Source organism: Heptranchias perlo, chromosome 7, assembly GCF_035084215.1.
Source record: "Heptranchias perlo isolate sHepPer1 chromosome 7, sHepPer1.hap1, whole genome shotgun sequence".
NCBI classification, from domain to species: domain Eukaryota; kingdom Metazoa; phylum Chordata; class Chondrichthyes; order Hexanchiformes; family Hexanchidae; genus Heptranchias; species Heptranchias perlo.
Genome location: NC_090331.1, coordinates 5479120 through 5499892, shown reverse-complemented (window position 1 = coordinate 5499892; position 20773 = coordinate 5479120). Strand labels below are relative to the sequence as shown.

The 20773-nt window shown below is 51.3% G+C and overlaps 1 protein-coding gene across 6 annotated transcripts in view; it reads left to right on the top strand.

Moving 5' to 3' along the window:
* The window catches only part of spega (striated muscle enriched protein kinase a), a 347514-nt gene that overhangs the window by 280048 nt on the left and 46693 nt on the right, over positions 1-20773 (top strand). For all 6 annotated transcript variants that reach the window (XM_067986976.1, XM_067986975.1, XM_067986974.1 and 3 more), the window contains 2 exons: positions 5884-5958; positions 17052-19974. In XM_067986976.1, coding sequence (XP_067843077.1) covers positions 5884-5958; positions 17052-19974 — 2998 coding nt within the window. The remainder of the gene's footprint in view (positions 1-5883; positions 5959-17051; positions 19975-20773) is intronic.

Genomic DNA, 20773 nt, shown 5'->3' with positions numbered 1-20773 from the left:
GAGTGGGTGCAGTGAGGGGAGTGGGTGCAGTGAGGGGAGTGGGTGCAGTGAGGGGAGTGGGTGCAGTGAGGGGAGTGGGTGCAGTGAGGGGAGTGGGTGCAGTGAGGGGAGTGGGTGCAGTGAGGGGAGTGGGTGCAGTGAGGGGAGAGGGTGCAGTGAGGGGAGAGGGTGCAGTGAGGGGAGAGGGTGCAGTGAGGGGAGCGGGTGCAGTGAGGGGAGCGGGTGCAGTGAGGGGAGCGGGTGCAGTGAGGGGAGCGGGAGCAGTGAGGGGAGCGGGTGCAGTGAGGGGAGCGGGAGCAGTGAGGGGAGCGGGAGCAGTGAGGGGAGCGGGAGCAGTGAGGGGAGCGGGTGCAGTGAGGGGAGCGGGTGCAGTGAGGGGAGCGGGTGCAGTGAGGGGAGCGGGTGCAGTGAGGGGAGCGGGTGCAGTGAGGGGAGCGGGTGCAGTGAGGGGAGCGGGTGCAGTGAGGGGAGTGGGTGCAGTGAGGGGAGTGGGTGCAGTGAGGGGAGTGGGTGCAGTGAGGGGAGTGGGTGCAGTGAGGGGAGTGGGTGCAGTGAGGGGAGTGGGTGCAGTGAGGGGAGTGGTTTCAATGAGGGGAGTGTGTGCAGTGAGGGGAGTGTGTGCAGTGAGGGGAGTGTTAGTGAAGTGAGGGGAGTGGGTGTAGTGAGGGGAGTGTTAGTGTAGTGAGGGGAGTGGGTGTAGTGAGGGGAGTGGGTGCAGTGAGGGGAGTGGGTGTAGTGAGGGGAGTGGGTGCAGTGAGGGGAGTGGGTGTAGTGAGGGGAGTGTTAGTGTAGTGAGGGGAGTGGGTGCAGTGAGGGGAGTGGGTGCAGTGAGGGGAGTGGGTGCAGTGAGGGGAGTGTGTGCAGTGAGGGGAGTGGGTGCAGTGAGGGGAGTGGGTGCAGTGAGGGGAGTGTTAGTGCAGTGAGGGGAGTGGGTGCAGTGAGGGGAGTGGGTGCAGTGAGGGGAGCGGGTGCAGTGAGGGGAGCGTGTGCAGTGAGGGGAGTGGGTGCAGTGAGGGGAGGGGGTGTAGTGAGGGGAGGGGGTGCAGTGAGTTGAGTGTGTGCCGTGAGGGGAGTGTTAGTGTAGTGAGGGGAGTGTGTGCAGTGAGGGGAGTGGGTGCAGTGAGGGGAGCGTGTGCAGTGAGGGGAGTGGGTGCAGTGAGGGGAGCGTGTGCAGTGAGGGGAGTGGGTGCAGTGAGGGGAGTGGGTGCAGTGAGGGGAGGGGGTGTAGTGAGGGGAGGGGGTGTAGTGAGGGGAGTGGGTGCAGTGAGGGGAGTGGGTGCAGTGAGGGGAGGGGGTGTAGTGAGGGGAGTGTGTGCAGTGAGGGGAGGGGGTGTAGTGAGGGGAGTGGGTTTAATGTGTGTAGTGAGGGGAGTGGGTGCAGTGAGGGGAGTGGGTTTAATGTGTGTAGTGAGGGGAGTGGGTGCAGTGAGGGGAGGGGGTGTAGTGAGAGGAGTGGGTTTAATGTGTGCAGTGAGGGGAGTGGGTGCAGTGAGGGGAGGGGGTGTCGTGAGGGGAGTGGGTTTAATGTGTGCAGTGAGGGGAGTGGGTGCAGTGAGGGGAGTGGGTGCAGTGAGGGGAGTGGGTGCAGTGAGGGGAGTGGGTGCAGTGAGGGGAGTGGGTTTAATGTGTGTAGTGTGAGGAGTGTGTGTCGTGTCGGGAGGGTAGGGAAGGTGTGTAATGTGGGGAGGGCCTTTCGGGCGGGGAGAGCGTCCAAGGCAGGGAGGGCGTGAAGGGCGGGCAGGACGTGGAGGGCCTGTCGGGCGGGGAGAGTGGGCAGCGCGGGGTGTGTGGGGAATGTGTGTCGTCTGGAGAGGATATATGGGGTGGGTGTGTGGTGTGGAGAGGGAATGTCGCAGGGAAGGGCGTATTGTGTGGAGAGGGTTGTGGAGGGTGTATCGTGTGGAGAGGGCTTGCAGCATCAAGAGAGTGTCCGACATGCAGAGCCCGTGTACTGTCGGGTGTGTGTAATGTGAAGAGGCTATGAGGCATTGAAAGGGTGTTCAGCATTGAGAGGGCACGCAGCGTTCAGGGAACAGATTGGATTGAGGTGTGTACGATTGAGAATGTGTCCAGAAAACTCGGCTCCATTTCTCGAGGGCTCTAATTGAAAAGAAGTTATGTTAAACTTGTCTGGAACCTTGGTTGGACCACACTGGGAGTACGGGGAACGGTTTTGATCTCCATATTATAGAAAGGATATAGAGGCATTGGAGAAGGTGCAAAAAAGATTTACAAGGATGATACCAGAACTGAGAGGTTTTACCTATCAGGAAAGGCTGAACAGACTGGGGCTCTTTTCTCTCGAAAGGAGAAGACTGAGGGGTGACCTGATAGAGGTCTTTAAGATTATGAAAGGGTTTGATCGGGTAATCGTAGAGAAGATGGACGCTAAATTGGGCTGTGTAGCGCCCGTTGTTTCTTCGCTACACAGCCTCTCGAGGTACCAAGATGGCGTTTTGGCGCACGCACGTTTCCAGCGTAATTTCTGCCGGACGCCATCTTGGTATAGGAGTTAGCGCATCCGCATGTAAAGTAAGGAAAAAATGGCTTCAATCAGAGCGCAACGCTGATTTAAAGTGATGGACACCATTTTGGCACTTAACGCTCAACTCAACACGCAGTCTTAACCCCGACCATCTGAATGTGTCCCAGAGTGCCTGGAATACCCCCACCAGCGCTATTTAAAGGGACCATGCAGGATTTACAGGTTGGTGGCTGGATTATTGCTTCTGGCTGCTGATGCATTTGTAGCTGTTTTTGGAGGTCTCCTGGACTTGAATACTAGGACGCGGGGACATAGCCCAACATTCAGAGCCAGGACGTTCAGGAGTGAAGTTAGGAAATGCTTCTACACACAAAGGGTGGGAGAAGTTTGGAACACTCTTCTGCAAACGGCAGTTGATGCTCGCTCAATTGTAAATTCTAAATCTGAGATTGATAGATTTCTGTGAACCAAAGTTTATTAAGGGATATGGGGCTAAGGTGGGTATATGGAGTTAGGTCACAGGTCCACCATGATCTCATTTAGCCCCTGAAGGCTCGAGGGGCTAAATGCCACTACCACTTGCTGCCTCCTGATATACACCACCTTCTCCTGCAAGAAAGCAAGACGAGTGTCTGGGTGAAGTGCCTGTCCTGGATGAATAGCTGCCAGTGTGTGAGGCCTGTGAGCTGTGGGTGGGTGGTTTGCAACAGTGGTAATGTGTAAGGATGAGAGGAAGCATCTGATTGGAAGAGTTGAGTACTGATGAAAGAGTTTATTGGTATGTGGGTGATGGGGGGTGTAGTGAGTGGTGCAGTTGGTCGGAGACGCCACTTGACAGTTGACCTCACTCACCTTGACCACTCATGTCAAAGCATTAAACTTCTCCCTGCACAGCATCCATGTTCATGATGCTGTGCGTCTGGCATTGACTTTGTCCCCCGCTGCCTCCCACTGCCTTTTGGATATATATCTCAAGGGCCTCTTGTCCCCCCAGGGGATATAGGATGTCCCTCCTTCTGTCCACCTCTTGCACCAAGGCCTCTATGTATCAGCAGAGAACCTTGGTGCATGCTCTCTCGCAGGCCTGGTACCAACTCAGGACGGCAGATTGGTGAGGTCTGGCGAGCAGATTGGAGGATGTGGGATTTAGTAGTGCGCAACCTTTAATCAATGATTTAACATAACTCATCAGTGTGTAAACATAAGGTCGGGACCTGCATCTATGTTTTACGTGTGCGATGTCTGATCTCCATTCAGACTCCATGCAGACAGCAGACTCTTATTTTTAGCAAATAACAGGTACCGGCGACCTTTAAGAGATTTTAAGAGACATCCTCCCTTTAAGAGATTGGGGCTCCCCCTGCTGGTGTAAAGTGCGAGTTGCATTGAATCGCTGTGCAAGGCCCGGCTTTCAACGCAGATTGTCGGTGAGTCCTGCCCCCGCCCAATAATAGGCCCGATCCAATTCTTTTCCCCCAATGTTTCCACCTGCGGGGGAGACCAGAACTAGGGGCCATAAATATAAGATAGTCACTAATAAATCCAATAGGGAATTCAGGAGAAACTTCTTTACTCAGAGAGTGGTGAGAATGTGGAACTCGCTCCCACAAGGAGTAGTTGAGGCGACTGGCAAAGATACATTTAAGGGGATGCTCGATAAACACATGAGGGAGAAGGGAATAGAAGGATATGCTGATGGGGTGAGATGGAGTAGGGATGAAGGAGGCTCGATGTGGAGCATAAACACCGGCATGGACCTGATGGGCCGAATGGCCTGTTTCTGTGCTGTAAATTCAATGTAATTCTATGATTCAGGAGGCGTGTAGCATTGAGATGACATGTCGGGAGGGGTGAGAGGGTGTGGCATTGAGAGGCTCTGCTGTGTTGCGAGGAATCGGGGAGTAGGTCACAGCTTGGGAGGATGGGAAGCTGTAACGGTGAGGACCCGACGTGAGGCTGGGCTCAGACTCTCCTACACCTCAGCACTGAGTACTGGTGAGACTGTGCCGGTAAGTAAACTCAGAGCTCTTCAACAATGAATGAGTCCTCTTCCCTCCTCTCGGTGCGGCGGCCTTGCTGGGATACAGGGTTCACATCCACCAGCTCCTCTGTGACGGTGTGAGGGGGGGTGTCCTTCTGTCCCTCTGTAACAATGAGCAGTCATCTTTTGTAACGGGGTCCCTCTGGGATTAAAAACATAAAATGCTGGAAACACTCAGCAGGTCAGGCAGCATCTGTGGAGAGAGAGAGAGACAGAGTTAACGTTTCAGGTCGATGACCTTTCATAGAATCATAGAAAATAGGAGCGAGAGAAGGCCATTCGGCCCTTCGGGCCTGCTCCACCATTCACAATGATCGTGGCTGATCGTCTAACTCAGTACCCTGTTCCCGCTTTCGTCAGAACTCCCTCTGCAGAATGGCTCCCAGTGGAGAGTTCACTTCTGTAACTGGGAGTCTTAATGGAGAGGCTCCCTCTGCAAGTTGGTCCCCCAGTGCAGAAACATTCTCTATAACAGGGGTCCCTGGTGGGGGGGGGGGGTTCCTGATATGAACATCCGAAATTGATGGGCAGGAAAAGACCACCTGACCCATCAAGCCTGCCCCACACTCATGACAGCCGGAGCATCCTGACTGGACACTTCCTCCCCTCCTCCCTCTATACTCCCACCCTCCTCGTCCCTGCAGCCATGTTATCTCCTGGGAGAGGCAAAATAACAGATAAGAACAATTATAATTATAAGGGAAAAAATACTCTGGAAATTCCTCTCCGATCCCCTCAGGCGATGGAACCCAGTCCAGGAGATCACACGGACACCGAGTGTTATCGATAAAGACACTTGCCTTCTATATGATGCGATCTGTGCCCCAGTCAGGCACCGGTCCAGCTCCCTCTTGAAGGTGAGCAGAGAGTCGGCACCGACCACACCGGCCGGCAACACATTCCAGAGACTCACTGCTCTCCGGGGAAAGGAGAACCTCCCAACATCCAGTCTATTCCTGCTCTTCCATAGTTTAAACTCCTGACCCCCGGTCCTCCCCAATCTGTTAAACTGGAATAATCTCTCAACGGGGACTCGATCCAGCCCTTTAATTATTTTATAGACCTCTATCAGGTCGTCTCTAAGTCTACGCTGCTCTAAAGTAAATAGACCAAGGTCCTTGAGCCTCTCGGAGTAGCTGAGGTCTCTCTGATGGAGAGACTCCCTCGATAAATGGGGACCCAATGAAACAATACCTCTGTAATGGTCCTGATGGAGAGTCTCCCTCTAAAAGGGGGGTTCCGATGACTAGTCTCTCCCTGTATTGGGCCAGGTTGTAAGTCAGTCTTTTGTTTCTCTTTATTGCTGAGATCCTGTACGATATTGATTTTATTCTTCTGCCGACTCCTGTTTTTTCAGAGCCTCTTCACGGTGAAAGGGAAGATCATTAGCACAGACCAACTGAAGGTCTTGGTGTCCCGGAGAAAGTGGCAGGTTCGTTGGCAGCGAGAAGCCTGTGTGAGAAGTTGGGCCAGAAACGTATTTGCCTGAACCATCATCATCTTCATCACCACCCTCACCCCTTAAACCAGCCTCGTGTTCCTTCAACACATACACCAATCTTTGACGGTGGCAGGACAAGTTGATGAAGCTGTTTTAAAAAAAAAAGCATATGGGATCCTGGGCTTTATTAATAGAGGCACAGAGTACAAAAGCAAGGAAGTTATGCCAAACCTTTATAAAACACTGGTTGGGCCTCAGCTGGAGTATTGTGTTCAATTCTGGGCACCGCACTTTAGGAAGGATGTCAAGGCCTTAGAGAGGGTGCAGAGGAGAGTTTCTAGAATGGTACCAGGGATGAGGGACTTCAGTTATGTGGAGAAGCTGGGATTGTTCTCCTTAGAACAGGGAAGGTTAAGGGGAGATTTGATAGAGGTGTTCAAAATCATGAGGGGTTTTGATAGAGGAGATGAGGAGAAACTATTTTCACTGGCAGGAGAGTCGTTAGGAAGATGGGAACAGGAGTAGGTCATTTACCCTTCGAGCCTGTTCCGCCATTCAATGAGATCGTGGCTAATCTGTGACCTAACTCCATATACCCACCTTAGCCCCATATCCCGTAATACCTTTGGTTAACAAAAATCTATCAATCTAAAGGGCGTAACTCTAAAAGGGGTACAGAGACAGAGAGATCTGGGGGTATATGTGCACAAATCGTTGAAGGTGGCAGGGCAGATTGAGAAAGTGGTTAAAAAAGCATACGGGATCCTGGGCTTTATAAATAGAGGCATAGAGTACAAAAGTGTGGAATTCATGATGAACCTTTATAAAACACTGGTTCAGCCACAACTGGAGTATTGTGTCCAGTTCTGCACACTGCACTTTCGGAAGGATGTGAAGGCCTTAGAGAGGGTGCAGAAGAGATTTACTAGAATGTTTCCAGGGATGAGGGACTTCAGTTATGTGGATAGACTGGAGAAGCTGGGATTGTTCTCCTTGGAACAGAGAAGGTTGTGAGGAGATTTGATCGAGGTATTCAAAATCATAAAGGGTCCAGACAGAGTAGATAGAGAGAAACTGTTCCCATTGGTGGAAGGGTCAAGAACCAGAGGACATAGATTTAAGGTGATTGGCAAAAGAACCAAAGGTGACATGAGGAAAAACTTTCTTACACAGCGAGTGGTTAGGATCTGGAATGCACTGCCCGAGGGGGTGGTGGAGGCAGATTCAATCATGGCCTTCAAAAGGGAACTGGATAAGTACTTGAAAGGAAAAAAATTGCAGGGCTACGGGGATAGGGCGGGGGAGTGGGACTAGCTGGATTGCTCTTGCATCGAGCCGGCACGGACTCGATGGGCCAAATGGCCTCCTTCCATGCTATAACCTTTCTATGATTCTGTCTCAGATTTAAAATTAACAATTGAGCTAGCACCAACTGCCATTTGCGGAAGAGAATTCCAAACTTCTGCCACCCTTTATTTCACTCCTGAAAGTCCTGGCTCTAATTTTCAGGTTATGTCCCCTCGTCCTAGACTCTCCAACCAGCGGAAATAGTCTCTCTCCATCTACCCTATCAGTTCCCCTTGATATCTTGAAAATTTCGATCAAATCACCCCTTAACCTTCTAAATTCTAGGGAATACAATCCTAGTTTGTGTAACCTCGCCTCGTAATTTAACACTTGGAGTCCAGGTATCATTCTAGTAAACCTACGCTGCTCTCCCTCCAAGGCCAATATATCCTTCCTGAGGTGCGGTGCCCAGAACTGCTCACAGTACTCCAGGTGCGGTCTAACCAGGGTTTTGTATAGCTGTAGAGTAACTTCTACCCCCTTGTACTCTCGTCCTCTAGATATAAAGGCCAGCATTCCATTGGCCTTCTTGATTATTGTCCCATGTCATTTTAATGATCTATGTACATGGACCCCTAACTCTCTTTGGACTTCCACTGTTTTGAGCTTTTCACCATTTAAAAAGTACTCTGAACTAGCCTTCTCGATGACCTCACATTTGCCCAATTGAAATCTATTTGCCACAGTTTTGCCCATTCACTTAATCTATTAATATTTCCACTGATTCCTGCTTCCTTCGATACCAGCCTCAGTGTGTGAAAGGCCTTACTGAAATCCACATACACCACATTCATTGCCTTACCCCGAACAAGCTCCTTTCTCACACCCTCAAAGATTCACAAGACCTCCCCTTCATTATTCCATATTGGCTATCTTTTATGATCTTATCTTTAATAAGGTTCTCCATAACACAACCCACAATGGATCAGGTCTGTAGTTTCCTGGGTCACTTTGGCTGCCCTTATTAAAGATCACATCTGCCTTTCTCCAGTCCCCCCAGGCACCTCTCTGATTTCTGGAAGATTTGTGCCTGCAAGTTCCTGCAGTTTTTTCCCTCAGTTCTTTAAGGATCCTCGGATGCATCTTATCCGGCCCCTGGGATTTATTTACCTTAAGGTTGCACAGTTGTTCAGCAGTCAAAGCACCTGGAAAACATTTATTACACTGATAAGTATAAATACTTAACCATTTTCATATCCATTTTCCAATGATACTGGGGCTAAAAGGGTTAAATTATGAGGACAGGTTGCATAGACTAGGCTTGTATTCCCTCAAGTATAGAAGATTAAGGGGTGATCTGATAGAAATGGTTAAGGTGATTAAAGGATTTGATAGGGTATATGGAGAGAAACAATTTCCTCTGGTGGGGGGAGTCCAGACCAAGGGGGCAGAACCTTAAAATTAGAGCCAGGCCGTTCCAGACTCCCACCATCCTCTGGGTGAAAAATTTTCTCCTCAGCTCCCCTCTAATCCTTCTACAAATTACTTAAAATCTATGCCCCCTGGTCACTGACCCCTCTGCTAAGGGAAATAGGTCCTCCCTATCCACTCTATCTAGGCCCGTCATAATTTTATACACCTCAATTAAATCTCCCCTCAGTCTCCTTTGTTCCAAAGAGAACAACCCCAGCCTATCCAATCTTTTCTCAGAGCTAAAATTCTCCAGCCCTGGCAACATCCTCGTAAATCTCCTCTGTACCCTCTCTAGTGCAATCACATCTTTCCTGTAATGTGGTGACCAGAACTGTACGCAGTACTCAAGCTGTGACCTAACCAATGTTTTATACAGTTCCAGCATAACCTCCCTGCTCTTATATTCTATGCCTCGGCTAATATAGGAAAGTATTCCATATGCCTTTTTAACCACCTTATCTATCTGTCCTGCTACCTCCAGGGATCTGCAGACATGCACTCAAAGGTCCCTCTCTTCCTCTACACGTAGAATCATAGAATCATAGAAAGGTTACAGCAAGGAAGGAGGCCATTCTGCCCATCAAGTCCGCGCCAGCTCTATGCAAGAGCAATCCAGCTAGTCCCACTCCCCTGCCTTTTCCCCGTAGCCCTGCACATTATTTCCTTTCAAGTACTTATCCAGTTCCCTTTTGAAGACCATGATTGTATCTGCCTCCACCACCCCCTCGGGCAGTGCATTCCAGATCACAACCACTTGCTGTGTAAAAATGTTTTTCCTCATGTCTCCTTTGGTTCTTTTGCCAATCACCTTAAATCTGTGTCCTCTGGTTCTTGACCCTTCCGTCAATGGGAACAGTTTCTCTCCATGAGTAGATCTCCTTTATGGTCCCTAATCGGTCCCACCCCTCCTCTTACTACCCGTTTACTGTTTACATGCCAGTAGAAGACTTTTGGATTCCCTTTTACGTTGGCCGCCAGTCTATTCTCATACTCTCTCTTTGCCCCTCTTACTTCTTTTACACTTACCCTCTGAACTTTCTATATTCTGCCTGGTTCTCACTTGTGTTATCAACCTGACATCTGTCATACGCCCCTTTTTTCTGCTTCATCTTACTCACTATCTCTTTTGTCATCCAGGGAGCTCTGGCTTTAGTTGCCCTACCTTTCCCCCTCGTGGGAATGTGCCTAGACTGTACCCGAACCATCTCCTCTTTAAAGGCCACCCATTGTTCAATTACAGTTTTGCCTGCCAATCTTTGATTCCAATTTACCCGGGCCAGATCTGTTCTCATCCCATTGAAATTGGCCCTCCTCCAATTGAGTATTTTTACTTTAGAGTGGTCCGTGTCCTTTTCCATAGCTATTCTAAACCTAATGATACTATGATCGCTGTTCCCTAAATGCTCCCACACGGATACTTGCTCCACCTCTCAGTATCCTCCCATTTATTGTGTATTCCCTTGCCCTGTTTGCCCTCCCCAAATGTATTACCTCACACTTCACTGGATTTAATTTTATTTGCCACTTTTCTGCCCACCTGACCAGTCCATTGATATCTTCCTGCAGTCTACAGCTTTCCTCCTCACTATCAACCACACGGCCAATTTTTGTATCATCTGCAAACTTCTTGATCAAGCCCCCCACATTCAAGTCCAAATCATTAATATATACCACAAAAAGCAAGGGACCTTGTGCTGAGCCTAGAGGACCCCACTGGAAACAGCCTTCCAGTTTCAAAAACACCCGTCAAACATTACCCTTTGTTTCCTGCCACTGAGCCAATTTTGGATTCAACTGGCCACTTTCCCTTGGATCCCATGGCCTTTTACTTTTCTGACCAGTCTGCCCTGTGGGACCTTGTCAAAAGCCTTGCTAAAATCCATGTACACTACATCAAACGCGTTACCCTCATCGACCCTCCTTGTTACCTGCTCAAAAAATTCAATCAAGTTCGTCAGACATGACCTTCCCTTAAGAAAATCCATGCTGACTGTCCTTGATTAACCCGTGTCTTTCTAAATGACGATTTATGCTGTCCCTCAGAATCGATTCCAATAATTTGCCCACCACCGAGGTTAGACTGACTGGCCTATAATTACTCGGTCTATCTCTTTCTCCCTTTTTAAACAACGGTACAATGTTAGCAGTCCTCCAATCCTCCGGCACCACGCCTGCAGCCAGGGAGGATTGGAAAATGATGGTCAGAGTCTCCGCTATTTCCTCCCTTGCTTCATTTAACAGCCTGGGATACATTTCATCCGGGCCTGGCGATTTATCTACTTTCAAAGATGCTAAACCCCTTAATACTTCCTCTCACTATGTTTATCCCATCCAATATTTCACACTCCTCCTCCTTAATTACAATCTCTACATCGTCCCCCTCTTTTGTGAAGACAGACACAAAGTATTCATTAAGAACCAGACCCACATCTTCCGCCTCCACACACAGGTTACCTTTTTGGTCTCTAATAGGCCCTACTCTTTCCTTAGTTATCCTCTTGCTCTTTGTGTAGTTATAAAATATTTTTGGGTTTTCCTTAATTTTATTTGCCAGTATTTTTTCATGCCCTCTCTTTGCTTTCCTAATTTCCTTTTTAATTTCACCCCTGCACTTTCTATACTCCTCTAGGCTTTCTGCAGTATTGAACTCTTGGTGTCTGACATAAGTTTCTCTTTTTTGCCTTATCTTACCCTGTGTGCTCCTTGTCATCCAGGGGGCTCTAGATTTGGCAGTCCCACCCTTTTTCTTTGTGGGAACATGTTTACTCTGAACCCCTTGAATCTCCCCCTTGAATGCCTCCCACTGCTCTGACACTGATTTACCTTGTTCTATCTTTGTCTTTTTCTATAACTATGCTAAATCTAACTGAATTATGATCATTACCACCAAAATGCTCTCCCACTGATACTCCTTCCACCTGCCCAGCTTCATTCCCTAAAACTAAATCCAGAACTGCCCCCTCTCTTGTTGGGTTTGCTACGTACTGGCTAAAAAAGTTTTCCTGAATGCATTTTAAGAATTCTGCGCCCTCTATACCTTTCACACTGATTCTATCCCAGTTAATATTCGGGTAGTTGAAATCCCCCACTATTACTGCCCTATTGGTTTTGCACTTCAGAAATTTGCCTACATATTTGCTCTTCTATCTCCCTCTGGCTGTTTGGGGGTCTATAATACACTCCCAGCAGTGTGACTGCCCCTTTTTTGTTCTTTAGCTCAATTCATATGGCCTCATTTGATGATCCTTCTAACATATCATCCTCCTCACAGCTGTAATTGTTTCTTTAATCAATACTGCCACTCCCCCCTCTTTTTTTATCTCCCTCTCGATCTCATCTGAAAACCCTGTAACCAGGAACGTTGAGCTGCCATTCCTGCCTCTGTTTAAGCCATGTTCTGTAATAGCTGAGATATCGTACTTCCACGTGTCTATCTGTGGCTCTTAGCTCATCTGCCTTATTCACTATACTCCCTGCCTTACACCATTAAGCTGCCAAACTCCTTCATTGTCTAGTTTCTAACCTTTGTTTCCTCTGCCTTCCAAACTCACTTACTAATTTTCTGCCTTCCATTTCCAGCTCTGCTTCTCTCCCTTCTGAATCTACGTCCCATCCCCCTGCCAAGCTAGTTTACATAAGAACATAAGAAATAGGAGCAGGAGTAGGCCAATCAGCCCCTCGAGCCTGCTCCGCCATTCAATAAGATCATGGCTGATCTGATCCTAACCTCAAATCTAAATTCATGTCCAATTTCCTGCCCGCTCCCCGTAATCCCTAATTCCCTTTACTTCTAGGAAACTGTCCATTTCTGTTTTAAATTTAAACCCTCCCCAACAGCACAAGCAAACGTCCCCACGAGGATACTGGTCCCGGCCCTGTTGAGGTACAAACCTTCCGGCTTTACAGGTCCCACCTCCCCCAGAACTGGTCCCAATGCCCCAGGAATCTAAAGCCCTCCCTCCTGCATCATCTCTCCAGCCAGGCATTCATCTGCTCTATCCTCCTATTTCTATACACACTAGCACGTGGCACAGGGAGTAATCCGGAGATTACCGTGTTTTGAGGTCCTGCTTATTAATCTCTTTCCTAACTCCTCAAAATCTGCCTGCAGGACCTCATCCCTCATTCTACCTATGTTGTTGGTACCGATATGGCCTATGACCTCTGGCTGTTCACCCTCCCCATTCAGAATCTTCTGCAGCCGCTCAGTGACATCCTTGACCCTGGCACCAGGGAGGCAACAGATCATCCTGGAATAAAGTCTGCGGCCGCAGAAACGCCTATCAGAACTGAATACTGGTTAGAGAGCGCGATGCCCTCGGGGCTCCTGCGCTACCTGCCGGGTCCTCCTTGTCTGTCTGGCAGTCACCCAGTCCCTCTCTCCCTGCACTCTTTTAAGCTGTGGGGTGACCACCTCCTGGAACGTGTCATCCACAAAACTCTCAGCCTCACAGATGTACTGCAGTGATGCCAACTGTTGCTCAAGCTCCAAAACCCAGAACTCAAGCTCCTCGGGCTGACGACACTTCCTGCACCTGTGGTTGTCCAGGACACAGGAAGCGTCCTGGAGTTCCCACGTGGCACAGGCCGTGCATTCGACGGGTCTGAGCTGCCCTGACATGCCTCGATTTATTATATTACTAACTAAACTTAATAAAAATAATCTTAAAGACTTTTAAAAAAAACACTCACCAGAAAAAGAAAACACTCACCAGCTACTCACCAATCAGCTCCTTCCCTTGTGCTGACATCACATTAGTTGTTTTTATCACCTCTCTCCCCGCCTGCGCTCCACTCTCTCTCTCTATCCTCTCTCACTCCTCCTTTTATCACTGATGGCGCGCTCTGCTGTCTCTCTCTCTCTCTCCTCTCTAACTCCTCCTTTTATCACTGATGACGCGCTCCACTCTCTCTCTCCTCTCACTCCTCCTTTTATCACTGATCCTGCGCTCTCTCTCTCTCTATCCTCTCTCACTCCTCCTTTTATCACTGATGACGCGCTCCGCTCTCTCTCTCTCTCTCCTCTCACTCCTCCTTTTATCACTGATGGCGTGCTCTGCTGTCTCTCTCTCTCTCCTCTCTAACTCCTTTTATTGCTGATCCCGCGCTCCCTCTCTCTCTCTCTCCTCTCACTCCTCCTTTTATCACTGATCATGTGCTCCGCTCTCTCTCTCTCTCCTCTCTCACACCTTTTATCACTGATCCCGCGCTCCCGCTCTCTCTCTCTCCTCTCTCACTCCTCCTTTTATCACTGATCCCGCTCTCTCTCTCTCCTCTCTCACTCCTCCTTTTATCACTGATCCCGCGCTCCCTCTCTCTCTCTCTCCTCTCTCACTCCTCCTTTTATCACTGATGGCGCGCTCCGCTGTCTCTCTCTCTCCTCTCTCCTCCTTTTATCACTGATCCCGCTCTCTCTCTCTCCTCTCTCACTCCTCCTTTTATCACTGATCCCGCGCTCCCTCTCTCTCTCTCTCCTCTCTCACTCCTCCTTTTATCACTGATGGCGCGCTCCGCTCTCTCTCTCTCTCCTCTCTAACTCCTCCTTTTATCACTGATGACGCGCTCCACTCTCTCTCTCCTCTCACTCCTCCTTTTATCACTGATCCTGCGCTCTCTCTCTCTCTCCTCTCTCACTCCTCCTTTTATCACTGATGGCGCGCTCCGCTCTCTCTCTCTCCTCTCTCACTCCTTTTATCACTAATCCTGCGCTCCGCTCTCTCTCCTCTCTCACTCCTCCTTTTATCACTGATGGCGCGCTCCGCTCTCTCTCTCTCCTCTCTCACTCCTTTTATCACTAATCCTGCGCTCCGCTCTCTCTCCTCTCACTCCTTTTATCACTGATCCCTCGCTCCCTCTCTCTCTCTCTCCTCTCTCACTCCTCCTTTTATCACTGATCCCGCTCTCTCTCTCTCCTCTCTCACTCCTCCTTTTATCACTGATCCCGCGCTCCCTCTCTCTCTCTCTCCTCTCTCACTCCTCCTTTTATCACTGATGGCGCGCTCCGCTGTCTCTCTCTCTCCTCTCTCCTCCTTTTATCACTGATCCCGCTCTCTCTCTCTCCTCTCTCACTCCTCCTTTTATCACTGATCCCGCGCTCCCTCTCTCTCTCTCTCCTCTCTCACTCCTCCTTTTATCACTGATGGCGCGCTCCGCTCTCTCTCTCTCTCTCCTCTCTAACTCCTCCTTTTATCACTGATGACGCGCTCCACTCTCTCTCTCCTCTCACTCCTCCTTTTATCACTGATCCTGCGCTCTCTCTCTCTCTCCTCTCTCACTCCTCCTTTTATCACTGATGGCGCGCTCCGCTCTCTCTCTCTCCTCTCTCACTCCTTTTATCACTAATCCTGCGCTCCGCTCTCTCTCCTCTCACTCCTTTTATCACTGATCCCTCGCTCCCTCTCTCTCTCTCTCCTCTCTCACTCCTCCTTTTATCACTGATCCCGCTCTCTCTCTCTCCTCTCTCACTCCTCCTTTTATCACTGATCCCGCGCTCCCTCTCTCTCTCTCTCCTCTCTCACTCCTCCTTTTATCACTGATCCCGCTCTCTCTCTCTCCTCTCTCACTCCTCCTTTTATCACTGATCCCGCGCTCCCTCTCTCTCTCTCTCCTCTCTCACTCCTCCTTTTATCACTGATGGCGCGCTCCGCTCTCTCTCTCTCTCCTCTCTAACTCCTCCTTTTATCACTGATGACGCGCTCCACTCTCTCTCTCCTCTCACTCCTTTTATCACTGATCCTGCGCTCTCTCTCTCTCTCCTCTCTCACTCCTCCTTTTATCACTGATGGCGCGCTCCGCTGTCTCTCTCTCCTCTCTCACTCCTTTTATCACTGATCCCGCGCTCCCTCTCTCTCTCTCTCCTCTCACTCCTTTTATCACTGATCCCTCGCTCCGCTGTCTCTCTCTCCTCTCTCACTCCTTTTATCACTGATCCTGCGCTCCGTCCTCTCTCTCTCTCCTCTCTCACTCCTCCTTTTATTGCTGATCCCGCGCTCCGCTCTCTCTCTCTCCTCTCTCACACCTCCTTTTATCACCAATCCCGTGCTCTCTCCTCTCTCACTCCTCCTTTTATCGCTGATCCCATGCTCCATGTTAAGTGTGAGGTGGTGTATTTTGGTAGGAATAATAAGGTGGCCACATACTGCTTGAAAATAAGAGTCTAGGGGTAGAGGAGCAGAGGGATCTGGGGGTACAGATACACAAATCACTAAAAGTAGCGACACGGGTTAATAAGGCCATAAAAAAAACAAATCAAACACTGGGGTTCATTTCTAGAGGGATGGAATTGAAAAGCAAAGAAGTTATGTTAAACTTGTATAGAACCTTGGTTAGACCACACTGGGAGTACTGTGAACAGTTCAGGTCTCCATATTATAAAAAGGATATAGAGGCACTGGAGAAGGTGCAAAAAAGATTTACTAGGATGAGAGATTATACCACCAGGAAAGGCTAAACAGGCTGGGGCTCTTTTCTCTAGAAAAGAGAAGGCTGAGGGGTGACCTGATAGAGGTCTTTAAGACAATGAAAGGGTTTGATAGGGTAATCATAGAGAAGATGTTTCCACTTGTGGGGGAGACCAGAACTAGGGGTCATAAATATAAGATAATCACTAAAAAAATCCACTATTCAGGAGAAACCTCTTTACCCAGAGAGTGGTGAGAATGTGGAACTCGGTCCCACAAGGAGTAGTTGAGGTGAATAGTGTAGATGGATTTAAGACAATGTTGGATAAACACATGAGGGAGAAAGGAACAGAAGGGTATGATAGGGTGAGATGAAGAGCGGAGGGAGGAGGCTCGTGTGGAGCATAAACACCGGCACAGACCAGTTGGGCCGAATGGCCTGTTTCTGTGCTGTACATTCTATGTAATTCCATGTACTTCTTCACGCAAAGGGGAGTGGAAATCTGGAACTCTCTTCCCCCAAAAAGCTGTTGGGGCTGGGGGTCAATTGAAAATTTCAACACTGAGATTGATAGATTTTTGTTAGGCAAGGGTATTAAAGGTTACGGAACCAAGATGGAGTTAAGATGCAGATCGACCATGATCTAACTGACTGGCGGAACAGACTCGAGGGGCTGAATGGCCTCCTCCTGTTCCTATGTCCACCCTCGGCTATTGCGTGAAGCAGGATTGTGCAGATGGATAATTATTTGGCAGTGAAAGTGATGGAGGATCACGAGAGATAGAACAGTGCATGGAATGTTTCAAACTCAGGGATAGACCTCAACGGCCCCTTGTGGTTTTGGTACATTCCCATTGCCCATTCTACACGTAGCGAGACCAGAGATATTATTCTAACGGTTTATTTCTTGTTGAATTTCCCAGCGCTCCCTTATCAACTATAAATCCTCCATGGTAATGAGGTCCATCCCCGAACTCCTAGAAGACACTTCCGGCCACCTGAACATCGGAATCCCCAAACATCTCAAGCAGCTCGGTCTTTCCTCCATCCTCTCCTCCTCCTCCGACTCGGACGAAATAGAGGAGTTCCCGTTCATCCCGATGCCTCTTCAGACGGAGCTGCCCCTCCAGCAGATACCCAACCAGGCAGCGGAGGAGGAGGAGGAGGAGGAGGAGAAGGAGGAGAGGAAGCAGAACGGCGGGCCGGGAGCGAGCGGGACCCAGGAGGCAGCGAGCGGGATGGATTGGCGGCCGTCCCAGCCGGCTCCCGTGCCCCGTAGCCCGTCGCCTCAACGAGCCGGGAAGAGGATCCGGGAGGAGCCCGACGAGGCCAAGAGGAAGGAGAACGGGGAGCCCAAGCCGGAGGGCAAAGCCCGGGTGAAAATATCGAGGAAGAGGTCGACGGAGATCGAGCCTCCCAACTCCTCGGACGAAGAGTCGGAGATTCCGAAGAAGCCCGAGTTCCCCAAGCGGGCCATGCGGAAAGGGGTGAGCATCGATTCGCCTGACTCCCTGAGGGCCGAGGCTGCTTCCAGAAGGGGCGAGTTCCGGAGGGGCAGTTCCGCCGACTCTGCCCTGGCTCTCCTCGGGGCCCAGGGGGCTGAGGACGGCCCGGGCAAGGACCAAGGCGGGCAACCCGCCGAGACGCCGGGGAGACTGAAAAAATCGGTCTCCATGGAGCTGCCCCGCCGAAGCCCCAGCCCGGGAAGGCTTGACGACTTGGCCGCCCAAAGGCGGAAGGGAGGTCCATCGCAGGAGGATTACGCCCTGAAGCTGGAGCTCATGAGGCAGCGGCTCCTGCGCGGCGGCTCGGTGGACAGCAAGATGAGCGGCCTGCGGGGGCCGCTCCTGGAACATCTCGGCATTCCAGACGATCCCAAGAAACGATCCTCCTCCCTGGAGCGACACACCCTGCGACCCCCCAGGCCTGAGAAGTTGGCCACTCAGCCCAGGCTGACCAGGGCGGCCTCCAGCGAGAGCGCCCCCTGCGAGGAGCCATCGGAAGGACGGGCTCTTCGGAAAAGCGCGTCATTCTCCCAAGGGGAGCCCGCCATCCTCCATCGGCGGGTGGGAGCGCCTTTGGAAATCCCGGTGTTCCAGCTGGATCCAAGGGCCAGCCTAGAGCCATCGTTCCCGCTGAAAGAATCTCCTTCCCTTTCCGCCTTGACTGACCCCTCCAAATTCGACACGTCCGGACCTCCAACGCCAGTGAGGTCAACCACGCCCAAGGAGGTGCACCAGAGACCGTCCACACCAGAAATTAAGGTAGTGGCCGCGGTCGGGACGAACGAGGCAGAGGAAGAGAAAGCAGAGGTGGAAGGACCGTACAGGAAAACCATGATCGGGAAGACCGCAATCATAACCCACAGTAACCTGTCGGCCGAGCCTGCCTTACCCCAGCCCCAGACCGCAAGCGAGCCGGTCGAGTCGGAAACGAGCAATGCACGGAAAAGCGGCTGGCCAGCCGCACCAGTCCCAGCAGCTCCCCACGCAGCCCAGCAGAGACCCGACGAGGCAAAACCCCTCGGAAGGAAATCCGAGAAGACCCAACCGGCTGAGCGGGTTAAACCTGTCCCCGCCCCAGCGCCCATCCCAGACACAGCCGGTCGGACGCCGCGTCCCCCTCCCTCTCCGACTTTCGGGGTCGTGCCTCCGGGAGAGGCGCCCCAGAGCCCCGCCGCGCGGGTCGATTGGCCGACGGGGCCGGCCGCCCCCGCGGAAGGGCCCACCCGCGCCGGCGAAGCCGAAAGGGGCGAGGGTGTCGCCGAGGCTCAGCCGTCGGCTGTGTGTCCTCCCCCAACTCTGCCCGCGTTGCTTCAGCATCCGGCTGTGTTCGCTGCCACCAGGGTGAGCCCCAAGCCCTTCAACGTAAGTCCGGACCTTGTCAAGGGGGACGGAGCCCCCCCGGGCGAGGCCAAGGGAGAAGAGACGCCCGATCTCGCCAAGGACGCCTTCCCGGCCGCGGGAAGAGTGAAAGTGAAATCATCCAGCGTGGGCCAGTTCTTGAACATCGAGAATATGGAGTCCGAGGAGGTGTTTGAGGCCAAGTTCAAGAAGGCGAGGGAATCCTCTTTGACTCGTAGCCTGAAGCACTTGATGAGGCCCAAGTCTGAAGAGAAGTTGGAGCGAGTGCCCCAGAAGGGAGAAAACGTCTACCGTCCTGGGGTGATGGGGGCGCCGTTACAGATCACAAAGGGGGAGGAGTCTTTCTTAAGCTGCGGGGAGGGTAAGTCCAAGTCCAGGTCCAGGTCCAGGTCTGAGCAGAACATTCCAGAGGCCACGAAGGATTCCAGCTTTGTGAGGAAACTGTCCCTGAGGCTCAGAGGGACACCGGCGAGTGAGAGGAAAGAGGAGAAGGTGAGAGAAGGTCAAACCCCCGTGGCGGCCGCGGCCAACGGAGGACGCAAACTTTCGTGGTCCTTCGGGAGGAACAACGCAAAGGAGAGGAAGCCGGAGGAGAGGGAGGAGCACGAGGCGGGGAAGAAGGAAGCCCCGGCCCCGGAACCCGACCCCGAGCCCCTCAAGAGGGAGCAGAAGCAATCGCCGGCGGTGGCGGTGCGGAAGAAAATCGAGTCGACCATCTCGGGGATCTCCCAGCGATTCGGGCGAAGCCACTCGGAGGAGAGGATGCAGGTGGCCCCCTCGGACACGGGCCCCTCCGCCCAGCCGGATTCCAAGGAGGGCAGGCGCGCTCCCTTCCTGTCCCTGGTCAGGCGCTCCGCCTCGGAAGCGGGCTCACTGAAAAAGGTGGGCATCCCCCAGAACCAGTTGGCGACCCAGACCCGCTCCACGCCCTCATCGGAGTCGCTGCAATCGGAGACCAGCGTGTCCTCCAAGCAGGACAAAGGTAAGGAGGGCTCGAGCTCGCTCGCCTCACCAGTGTTACCCCTCCTGAACCAGCTCTCCAACATTACATAGCGTGTACAGCACAGTTCAGTCCAACTGGTCCATGCCGGTGTTTATGCTCCACACGAGCCTCCTCCCTCCCTACTTCATCTCACCCGATCAGCATATCCTTCTATTCCTTTCTCCCTCATGTGTTTATCCAGCTTCCCCTTAAATGTATCTCTGTTATTCACCTCAACTAGTCCTGTGGTAGCGAGTCCCACATTCTCACCACTCTCTGGGTAAATAAGTTTCTCCTAAATTCCCTATTGGATTTATTAGTGACTATCTTATATTTATGGCTCCTGGTTCTGGTCTCCCCCACAAGTGGAAACATCTTCTCTACATCTACCTTATCAAACCTAAATGACCTCTATCAGGTCAGCCCTCAATCTTCTCTTTTCTAGAGAAAAGAGCCCCAGCCTGTTCAGTCTTTCCTGATAGGTATAACATGCGCTGGGACCCGTCACCTGGCACCAAGAGCCCCCGAGCCAAGTTCCTAAGAGGTCCACAGAGGTAGAGTTTCTGCTTGACTGATGTTGATAGGATCTGGAGGAGGCCATTCAGCTCCTCAAGCCTGCTCTGCCATTCAGTTAGATCTTAGCTGATCTGTACCTCCATTTACCCGCCTAAGCTCCATATCCCTTGATACCCCTTGTTCTGGACTCCCCCCCACCAGAGGAAATAGTTTCTCCGTATCTACCCTATCGAATCCATTTAACATTTTAAACACCTCGATCAGATCAACCATCTAGGAAATT